Source organism: Nothoprocta perdicaria, unplaced genomic scaffold (assembly GCF_003342845.1).
Source record: "Nothoprocta perdicaria isolate Ctin4 unplaced genomic scaffold, notPer1 scaffold_121, whole genome shotgun sequence".
NCBI lineage: Eukaryota > Metazoa > Chordata > Aves > Tinamiformes > Tinamidae > Nothoprocta > Nothoprocta perdicaria.
The window spans coordinates 2,157,041-2,168,191 of NW_020454328.1; the positions used below are offsets into that span (position 1 = coordinate 2,157,041).

Below are 11,151 nucleotides of genomic sequence, written 5' to 3' on the forward strand. Positions count from 1 at the left end.
CTGGCAGATGCGGCCAAGAACCTGGGTGTGCAAACGGCTTGCTGAGTCCAGAACAGTTTTACAGGTGATTTCAGAGCAGTGCTGTACCTTGATGTCGGCTGCTTGGAAGCTCTTTCCGAATCCTGTGCATTGTGCCAGTCACTTCTCGCTTTTAAAAACAAATTTTCCCCCTCTCCTATCTGCTTTTCCAGGAGCCTTGGCTGCACTGTCGTGGAAATGCTGACAGAGAAACCACCCTGGGCAGAGTACGAAGCCATGGCAGCGATTTTCAAGATCGCCACGCAGCCCACCAACCCCCAGCTCCCCTCTCACATATCAGAACATTGCCGGGACTTCCTAAAGCAGATCTTTGTGGAAGCCAGGCACAGACCCTCTGCAGAAGAGCTGCTCAGACACCAGTTTGCACAGCTCCAGTACTGAATTACCTCGCTTGCTAGCAGCTCCTGCTGGGCTTTCCCTGCCCATCTGGTCTAGTTGCAGCTGCCCATTGTGGTGCAGCATCTTCCAAATGCCAACTCAGCTGTCCTAGTCCTTTGGAGAAATCATGCCAAGGAACCTAGGGTCTGCTCTTGTGCCTGATACCTTTGGTTGCTGGACTAATGGTTATTCTACTGACAGCTGTCCCAACAGAGCTGCATTTTTGCCCTAGCTATCTTGATGTGAAATTGCAGCTGGCTGCATGTTTTCTGCGAGCCAAAGAATGGGGATCGCCAAGTGTCTCACTGGTTGAACGTAGAAGTCTGGATCCAAGTGGGATCTGGAGAAACTGCGCTTCAGAGTAGAAATGTGCAACCACCATCCAGACTAACCCTCCACAAGTGGCTGCTCGGCGTGGGTCACTGTTTCCCAGACTGCTAGGGATATTGAGGCATCTAAAGTACAAGAATCTAGCAAAAAGCCATGTGTCATTGAGCATGCACTCGCTATATAGTTATATATTTTTCTTAAGTATTCAGCATCTGAAAGTGTTCAGAAAATACTGATTCAGAAGTATGTGAATAGTGTTATTTTATAATGAAAYCATGGATTTGGGGATGGGAGTGAGGGAGGCCTTTGTAGCTAAATGTCAGGATAATCAGGACTAAATTTCAGCAGAATGCAATCACTCCAGGGCCTAAGGAGGCTCCCACTGACATTTGAAAATCCAGAGCTGGACTTCCAAGGCTTGACCTCTTCTAGCATTAGGACAGTGATGGTTAGTTTGTGTCCTCATAGCCAAAAAACATCCTGCTTGGTGTCCCTAGGACTGCTAGGGGTTAATCTTATCTCTTCTGGAAGAGAGTTGTGCAGGACAGCTTTCTATTGCACCTGTCTTTTCAGCTAGTGAAGTCTTACCATCCCTTAAACCAAAGATAATTTAACTGGTGCCCAAGAACTAAATTTGGGAAAAYCTTATTTATTTCCTTTAGTCCAGGCCCTAAAAAAAAAAAATTAGGAGAATGGGTTGCCTTTTTTTCCTAGAGGAGAATTTGCTGGACAGTAGCTTACTTGGGCACAATTGGATGGAATGAAGCTCAGCCCTTCAGTGTGTGCATTTTATTTTACAGATGTGCAAGTGTTCATTTAACACTTCCRTAAGATGCTATGGCTCTGCTTAATAAGTTTTTGTGCAAATTAAGTCAAACAGTGAAGCAAAGGTAGGGAGAACTTGTAATGTGTTTTTTCTAAAATTAACTAACCAAGAAGAAAGTTGCGGAAAGAAGAATGTCTCTCCCCATAGAGATACCAACAAAATATATGGAAGTCATTTTGCATTCTAAGTGTGCCACTTCTCTACTGATTGAGTTCCTGATGGCTTCCCAGCCTTGAATACTGTACGATGGTGCACAAATAGGCTTGATTTCACTGATAAAGCAGTGCTTTGTAAGCACTGCCAAGACATGGATTAATTTTAAGGTATCTATGTGAAAAGAAACTGGGAGAAGCAAACTTCGCCTGGGCCAAAAGGTTGCTTTACAGAGCAGAACTAAAGGTGCTCTGCGCTACTATTGGCAAAGCTTSAAAACTGCTTTGGTAGTGCAGGAAAATTAACAGGAGTTAATTTTAGGTGACTGCTCGTAGCACACTAAGGGAGACTTTAATGAAACAAAGCTGCTTGAGCACATGATAAATGATGTGTTGAATTTAAAGGCAAAAACCAGAGCCCTGGAAGGGCATAACAATCTGAAGTGTTTTTTTCTGTGCCAAACTCAGAGCAATGTATACACAGTGAAAGCAACTGGTGTTCAACTGGTTTCACTTTGGGGCTCTCCTGCACTACTACAAGGATGCACTGTTTAGGTTGCAGGCACTTAAAGGAATTCTCTTTTTTTGCTTTTGGTTTGTTTTTTAAGCCCTTGTTCCATAATTTATTTCATGCCAGTGAAAGCACTTCCACTGCTCTTTCCCAAGCCTGGAACTTGCTCGCAGATTGTCACTGTGGCCTGACTTCTGGTCTGTCCTTCATTGCCACTTGTAGCARAGGGAGGTGAGGGCCTGGCATTGCTCTGGTCTAGGGAGCGTTTTGCAATGGTGAAATCATTCCTGGGGTCTCGACTAGAAGTAGGCTGGGCAGCACTCTTCAAACCTTGAAACAAGCACCTCAATATACCAAAGATTGCAATTTTCTCTTCATTGGAGTTCACCCCGCCGCCGAGCCACAGCAGAGGAGACCAATGCGTTTGGGGAGAAGAGGGCACAAGGAAACGCTGCAACTCCTAATGTTTGGAAGCAACTCAGTCCTCAGGATCTGTCATGGTTTTTACCTCATACGTATCACGAAAGGTTGTTCCAGAGCAGAGCGAAGAGCATCTGATGGGCTCAGTCCTTTCCCCACCGGAGCTCCTGGTCCTGTCTGGGAGCTCTCGGAAAAATCCCACCACCTACGCTGAAATGTGCCTACTCTGTGTATACACTTGTATCCCAGTCTGTATTAAGGAACGTAAATAGCAATTGTACAGTGACAGAGAACATGGGGTGCCAGCTTGGGCTTCTTGTATTCCAGTACGTGACCCAATGCCACCCGTTCGGCACAGGAACAAGCCAAAGCATTACCTGTATGTTTGGAGATGCACTTTTATGAATGTAGTTTATATCGCTCTTTTTTAGCTCTTTTTACATCATGTAAACGGTGATGCCTCATACTTTTTTTTTTTTTTATTTATATCGTAAAAGATCATATTTGGTGATTTTTATATATATCGACTCGACTGTTACGGGGTGGGGGGGAATGGGAAATGAATTTGACGCCTTTATGAATTTAAAAAGGAAAAAAAAGCAGCTGGTTTTGCAGAGAATTTGCTGATGGTTTATAACAAATAGAGCCAAGCCAAAATGCAATCTTTGTTTCCTCACAACCCTCTTTYAATTGTGGAAAAGGATGATCTGGATTTCCAAGCGCACTGCTGTGGTGAATTAACTTRGAGTCTACGTTTATACCAAGTTTAGCCAGTCTCCTGACATGGCTCTGGCTGCAAAGAAGTCTGAAATGGGCATAAATGTAATTATATCCTTAAATTGAATTACATCTGGCCTCTTTATCCTGGCAGAACTGGCTAAAAACATGGGAATTAATCATTTGGCGTAGCAGAGGAGTGCCAGSCTGAGAATAACCTCTTGTGTCCCCCCAAATGTCATTTTATGCTTTCAGCTGTTCCGTCCAGGGAGGGAGATGCTGTGAATATTGCGTATGGAGATCCTCAGTGGAAAACACTGTGGAAGTGCAGAATATTCTGTCTCGGAGCGATAAAAAAAAGAGAAAAAAATAGCTGGCCGTTATCCTGAAACAGTCGTGACTCTGAGCTGAGCAGGGAAACATCTGAAATTCCCTTTGAAAAGGAGCTGGAGAGAATTAGGGATTCCACTGTCACCAGGTTTGTTAGGAAGCAAACCGTGCATTGCATTTTGGCTTGGTATGACGATTCTGGGCATTCCAGGTTATCCGTTTGTTCTCCAGGAAATCTGATCTTTGCCTGTTGTAGTTACTGTAACTTGCAGCAGTTTATCTTTGCTTTCCCTCCCCCAACACACACACATTTTGAGGGGATAGTATTCCAAAGGACTCAGACAGGCTGCAAACAGCTCCCTTTGCCATTAGTTAACAAAACAAATTGACTCAGAGGGAAATTGGTACCTGCTCAGGTGACACATGTTATTTTCAAGTGCCAAGAGAGCCAAGATAACTTGTGCACCTCAGTAAATATAAATCCTGCTGTACAAGCTCTCCCTGGTAGGCAAAAGCCTTGGTGCCTGCCCTTGGAGCTGGGAGGCTTCAGCCTGTGTCTTTATTTTTTGGGAAAAAAAAGAAATCCTCTGTGTTTTAGTGGTGTTTGGGCTTCAGTTCTTTAAACTCCATACTTGCTTAGGAGCAGATTCTACTGCGCAGCTGTGAATTTCCACTTGGAAAGATAGCTGTGCCTAGGAGATGATTCCGAAAAGGAGCCTGTTGATATGAGTCTGGCATAAGCTGTACAGAGCAAGGAGAAATTGCTGTAACCTGGATTGTGCAGAAGACCTTGAACCAGTAGTCTATATATACCGACCGGGGGCTTGCAGTGCAAAGCCAGGCCAATGTATCATTTTATTTACAATAAAATTATCATTTATATGAAAGCCTTTTGAGTGGTTCCTTGCAGTTCAGTATCTCTCCCTGTCCAAATGGTGTTTCTAGATGATTGATTAAGTCACTTAACTAGTTTTTCTCCTTAACCAAGGGGTCGGCCTTGGCTGAGGGAAGAATTTTTTTTTTTTTTTTTTTCAGGAACTTATTTGACAGAGATGGAGGAATGTCCAATCTGTGAAGCGTTGCTTCTGGATCAGGTAAGCGTGCATTCTGTGCAAGGACTATCCAGACTGCCTCTGTCTGATATATGTCTGCTATATCTATATATGGTATGGTATATCTATATCTCTCTGGTATATCTATATCGATCTAGCTTGCTGTCACTCTCCCTGATGTCATATTGTGTAAAAATAGCAATGACCTCATGTCACCTTGCAGAAAAGTAGCTGGACACCTTTACTGGTTCTTCATGTGAAGATCCTGTTGATGGAGAGAAGATGAGTTTTGCATTTGGACTGTGTAGTCTAGGCCAACTCCATAAATGTCTTCMTTCATTAGTACCCAATGGGCATCATCAGCAGGTGGAGAGAAGGGACCTTTAAAGCTACTATTTTGTCTTTCTAGAACAAAAATTTGGAGAAAAAAAGGTCCCAAAGTAGAGTCTCCTGGCAGAAAAGGAGGAAGCTATGTAGTCTTGCCTTGAGTGCACAAGGCCTTTGGGAGGAGATAGCTGTCCCACAATGAGGCAAGAGAACGGATGACCATGTTTCCAAATATTTTTAGACCCTTTTTTTTTTCCTGGGTTCTATCTTAGGAAAGGACAGAAATAGCACTCAGAAACTTCTTGCTCAAACGCTGTCTTTTCCCTGATATCGTCTTTTATGCAGCTCCTTGTCTTCAGCATCTTAGTCAGTTGAGCAGTGAATACCAGCCTGTTCCATTGAGATGCTGGCCACAGCTGTGTAATTCCTCTTCCTAGGCCAAGTTACTATGCCAATTAAATATTGAAATGCTTGTTAATGTAAACTATAAACAGATAGGAGTGTATGGGTCAATGGGCTGATGCAATAGAAACTCCAGCAGATGCAACATCTCCTCGCGTGGCACTTGTGTGCTGTCCCAGAGCAGATGAGAACCAGACAATTGAAGCTGTCCCAGAGCAAAAATGCTGTGTGGCGCTAGAAATAAACAGCTCCCCCTGTTTTCTGATGCCCTCCTTGCGTGTGCTAGAACCTGAAAATCCTGCTTTTGTCGAAGGAGGAGCTTAGAAACTTGCAGGCCCTGAAAACCACTTACTTCTGCTTTAGGAGGCTCTGCCACAGCTGGTGCCTTCACTCCCCTTTCTGCTGAGTGTGGTCACTCAAGGCAGGGTCTGTTTTCTCACACCTACCCCTCAACCCCATGGCTCTTACGTTAATGCTCTTTTCCATCAGTTCTGAGTTGCRTGGTCCTGTCCTCCCCTGTCCTTAGGTGCTGGTTGAGCAAGGGCTGGGAAATGGCTGAGAGCTGAGGTTGAAGGTAACAGTGCTCAGATAAACAAAAAATAAAGACTAATGCCTAAAGGAATTGCTGCTAAAAATCATCTGTTGCCTCTTTGGTTTCTGGTTGTGTCTTCTTCATGTGACAGTGATGCAGGGCAGGGTGACTTCAAGGTAAGCTCTCCCTGTAAATCTAGTGCCAGGCAGTTCTGACACAATTGTAAACTAAAATCTTCCAAGAGGCTGGTTATACCACACTACTGTAGCCATTTCTATTGGGATAGTAAAGCCTAATCTAGGAACAGTATTTTCTGGATTTAATCCTGCTTGAGTGTGGTTGTCTTGCTTTTTCTCTAAGAAATGCTGGCACAGTTGGCTGTCATGTCCCTTGTTCTTCTAGTGCTGATCTCTGCCCAACACACTCTTTCTTGTCCAAAACTGGACATCTGGATGGTATAGATAGATACAGAGTATTAATATTTTCCCCAAAATGATCTTTCATTGCATGAGTCTCTTGACTTGGATTTTAGGATCTCTAAAGGGTTAGTTTGTCAACCAACAGCCAGGTAGGTAACAGCAGCTGATCTTGGCTCTGGCTCTGCTGTCTTGTCAGGCTGCATTGTGAGCAGCTTCAGTTGCAGCTCTTGCTGCTGCTCCAACTCCTTTTCCCAGGATATTTTTCTCCGAAGCTGCTACGCTTCTTGCTCTGTGCTTCAGCAACACGAAGAAGCCACCGCAAGGACAAGGATGCTGTTTGGAAGGATATTGGGGTCGTTCATGTTGGCACGCCTGGGTGGGAGCAGCTTCCTTGGCGAGGTCTGTAGCACCTCTYGGCCTCGCTCTGGGCCCGTGCGTCAAACGCCGCCGGCTTCGGTCCCTGCGTGGCCTCGTGCGCCATGCTATGTCCAGCTGCACGGTGCTGCGCACTGCTGTGCTCTGCAGTTCTGTGTGTCGCCAAGATTCAGCAGGGGGAGCAGGATATTCTCATCCAGCTGCCTGCTGGCCCGTGCAAAACAGCAATAAAGCCAGCAGGGATTGCTGAAATAGTTGTAGCTGCTGACAAGCTGTGGTCCTGCTGCCCTCGGAGCTACTTTCCCTGCTGGATCATGCAGCTGTGCTGGCGGGGGAGGCTGAGCATCCTGAGCACCTGAACGCCTTCAGCACCAGCCTGGCACTGGTTTGGGCTGCTAGAGAGGGGATTAGGAGCAATGGCACTTGCTGAAGGATTGACATGGCAAGCGAGGATGTTGCAGTGTGAAGTGCCAGTGTTTGCTCTAAACAGGTCTGTGTCCTGTCCCGCTSCTCCTGGGAAATGGTGCTTTGTCATTTGTGCATCACCTTTCATCATCAGGCGGGTGAGATAAGCCCAGAGTGTGGTTTAAAACTCCTTCCCGTCTGCATTACCACCCAAGCTCCCCTGCGTGTTGGCCAGGGAAGCAGCCGTTGCCATCAGCTGCTTCAGAGGCAGCAGCCGTGCTGGGAAAAGGGGCTGGGTAGAACCTTCCTTAACCTCTGTGTGAATCTTGTAGTAGTGCTGATAGTCACCTGCTTCACCGCCCTGCTTGCTGGAGCCCCCTGTTAGGGTACCTGAGGCCCAAAATCTAGAAGCTATGTTTTCTTTTCCTCCTTTCCCCACCCCAGACTCTTCAAGCATCACTTATTGAGCGTTGCATGTAATTTCCCTGCAGTGCAGAGAGGAGCAGCCCCTGCCAGCGTGTGGGGACAGGGAAGTGAAGCCAGAGAGAAACAGGAAGCGAAATCGAGGAGGCTGCTTTCGATTTCTGCTGCGAGAACGGGCCAGACCCCAAGCAGGGCTACGAGATGCTCTGCAGCATGGTGAGTGCTTGCTGCTCTTGTGCTCAATGTGCTGAATTGCACAGGATTCAAGACAGTTTTACAGTTGTGTAGGAAGGAGGGAGCTAAACAATCACTAAAATAGATCCACCTGCTGTCCCTGGCTCATGGACAGGGTGAAGTCCTGAGTCAGTCCCCAGCAGAACCGTCCATCTCCAGCGTGATGTTAAACACACACTCAGGACTACTTGTTTTGATCCTTCATTGGCAGAGGCTGTTCACCATCACTGGCTGGAAGGAGACAAGTCCTAACCCCTGCACCCACCTCTCCAGGGCCCCGGGAACAAAGGACAAGACAGGGAAGGCTCAAAAACCTTGTATTACAAAAATAAAAGAGCGCATGGTGCGGTGGCACACGTGAAGCCACCGTGCCAGGCTCCAGTGCCAAACGTACCAATGAAAGGCAAATATAAAAAAGACAGACACTGTTGAACAGTCGCAACATCCATAAGGCTGAATGATCCCAGCTGAACTGAGCTGATGCAAACCAAAGGTCCCCCGTAGTGGGAGACCCAGCGAGGCGAGAGCAGCTCGCCCAGGACACGCAGGAGCCCACAGAGCTTGAGAGGCTGCATTGGAGCTGGCTCTGGCAGCCCTCAAGTCTCCCCTCCTCCTCCTCTGAGGTTGCAGGTGGGAAGGGGACCAGAGTCCTGCAGGGGCTGATCTCATCAGGGCAAGAAATGCAGGGAGGGTTCTGGGGTTGGGGCTGGGCCCTGGTAACCTCTGCCACATCCTTGTCAGAAGGCATGCGGGACCCTCCTGAAAGCCCAAATGCCCCCACAGGCCCAGAGCCTGCACCCAGGCCACCTCCTTGCCCTTCCTGCCCACGAGCTCGTGGTCGCCTTTGCTTTACATCAGCTCAGTTAGCCCCTGGCTCAGCGTGGCTCTGACGGGGCTCCGGGACAGGGGCGGCCGGCCCCGCTCGCGCTCACTTGGTGCTGCTCTCCACCTCCTTGTGCACCCACAGCTCCTTGTGCTGCTTGCGCCCGAAGCCCTCGTCGTAGTTGCCTTTGCTCTTGAAGAGCTGCTGGAAGTGGGGCTTGCAGTAGAACTCGCCGTGCAGCGCCGCGTAGCTACCCAGGCTGTGGGAGGAGCGGAGCCGTTAGCAGGGCTGTCCCATGGGCAGCACAGGCAGAGCGGAGGAGGGAGGAGAAGGGCACATGCAAGCAGCAGCTCTGGGCAGAAAGGACCATCAGGGGCTACTTGAAGCCCCCTTGGAGGGATGTAAAGGAGTGGGGTCTGGTGGGGCAGCTCAGCTTTCATTGGGCACATGTGTGTCCCCCAGGAGGAAGCTCTGGCAAAGCTCTGTGTCACCTTAGCCTACTCTCAAGGGGACTGAGAAGCAGCAGAACCTCTATTTTGTCCCCTGCTAGTTACATGTTAAGAAGGGCAGAAGGGTCAGAGCTGTCTTTCTCTTCCCTTCTCCTTCCCCAGATGGTCTTTGGGTGCTCTGCTGAGATGGATGTCACAAAATCACAGAATCACAGAATGGCTGAGGTTGGAAGGGACCTCTAGAGATCATCTAGTCCAACCTTCCTGCTCATGCAGGGACACCCAGAGCACGGGGCACAGGGTGGCATCCAGGCGGAACTGGAAGACCTCCAGAGGAGCCTCCACAACCTCCCTGGGCAGGATGTGTCTGTAGCTGCCCCGTTTGAGGAAAGAGATACAAGGAGTGGCTGCGATGCCCCTCAGCTGCTCACCTGAGCTTGGTGTGGCAGTGCTTGCAGCAGAAGCAGGCATTGTGGAAGACAAGCTTATCAGCCACCAGCCGCTCCATGGGGTAGACGGTTTTCTGGCAGGCCGTGCACATCTCCTTCACTTGGGCCTTCAGGCTGAAGGACTGGGTAAGGGGAGACCAAAGGCTGTGAGGGCAGCGCTGGGGAGGTCCTGTGCCCCAATCCCACCACCTCCCTCTTTGCCAGCGTTTTTGCTAGAGCGCTGGTTAACATGGAGCAGCCTGGGGCTCCTTCCCCCTTGCCACGAGTCAGTAAGATGCCGAGTTGCAGGTACCTTGGAGCGCTGCACGGAGCTCCCTGCTGCGTTGCTCTTTGCCTCCTGGGGAGGGAAGGAGAAAAACCAGGATGAGAATTGGGACGCGTGCTGTGCCAGCCGGATGTTGGTATTGAGTTTTGCACTGCTCGCACAGGAAGTGCCTGCGCCACAAGCAACATGGAAAAGCTCCTGTGAGCCCCATCGCTCAGCCCCTAGACTGATCGCCCGTTCCCTCCACTCTTTCCTTCCCCATCATTCCTGCTCAGTATTTTTGGAAACGGCCTGAGAGACATGCAGGAAGCTCTCGCTTCCCCGCGCTGCCTCCTCAGACGGTTCCCAGCTGTTCTCCTCGGCAGAGCTCAGCGACGTGATTCGCCTCTCGCTCCCACTAGCACGAGGTGGGAGGAACAAGCCAAAGTCAACAGCAATCTGGGCAGAAAGGAGACTCGGCGCCTCTAAAAGCCGCCRTGTCCCCGGGCCCTGGCGAAGCAGCCGCAGGTGCTCTCTGGGGTTGGGGCTCCACTGAGCTGAGCTAAGGAAAACGCGGCTGCTTTGAAGCTGCAGCACATCCGTTCCTAAGGCTCCAGGCAAGCCGGTGCTGCTCAGCACTGCTGGGCATCCTCCGGGCTCCTCTCAGGTGCACTATCTATTTCATATGTGATATATCCTCCCTCGGGGAAGGGCCGCATCCTGTCCCAGCAGGAGATGTTCTTGAGCCTTTTTGTTTTTACAGCTCCAACTGCTCAGCTCCTCAGCAGCTCGCGCGCTCTCCATTGTGATCACAGAAAGCCATGGAAACACAAACAAGCAGAGAGCAACTCAAGACACGAGCGGGGCGAGCGTCTCAGCATGGGGTGGGCAAGCGTCTGGATGCAGTGGGCTCAGCGAGCAGCACCTTCAGCTGGCACGTCCCTGTCCCCAGATTGAGTAGCGTGAACTGTGCATCCATCACCCAGAAACACCAGTGGGCCCCCGTTGGCCCTGCAGACCAACCAGCCCCGTTTGCAAATTCTCATATAAGCCGCAGGACCTGCTACGTACGTGAGCTGGGGGCGAGCTGGTGGGTCCCTTGGCCTGGAACATGGTTCCTTCTCCTCCTCCTCCTCGTAACGCTGAGGCTGGTGCTTGCGGGAGTCCAACACGGGCCTCTTGCAACACCTGGGAAGGAAACGTTAGCAGGAGCATGACTGTCAGGTGGCCTTGGTGCACGGCAAGGACGCGCGGTGGGGTGGTTCTGCGGGTTAGCGTGGCGTTTGGGGAAAACCCAAGGAGTTGAGGCCTGTC

General features: G+C 49.4%; 2 protein-coding genes across 2 annotated transcripts in view; one reads left to right on the plus strand and one right to left on the minus strand.

The window, feature by feature from the left end:
- MAP3K3 (mitogen-activated protein kinase kinase kinase 3) overlaps positions 1-4,125 on the plus strand; it is a 38,044-nt gene extending 33,919 nt beyond the window's left edge. The window contains exon 18 of the mRNA XM_026054439.1: positions 192-4,125. Within this exon, the coding sequence (XP_025910224.1) occupies positions 192-420 (229 nt within the window). The 3' untranslated portion in view covers positions 421-4,125. The remainder of the gene's footprint in view (positions 1-191) is intronic.
- A 4,604-nt stretch (positions 4,126-8,729) lies between these two features.
- On the minus strand, positions 8,730-10,950 carry LIMD2 (LIM domain containing 2). Its single transcript, XM_026054493.1, has 4 exons — positions 10,909-10,950; positions 9,886-9,930; positions 9,576-9,715; positions 8,730-8,954 (listed from the first exon to the last, which is right to left on the minus strand). The coding sequence occupies exons 1-4, from the start codon at positions 10,948-10,950 to the stop codon at positions 8,801-8,803; spliced, it is 381 nt and encodes a 126-aa protein (XP_025910278.1). The 3' UTR covers positions 8,730-8,800.
- Between the last annotated feature and the right edge of the window lie 201 nt (positions 10,951-11,151).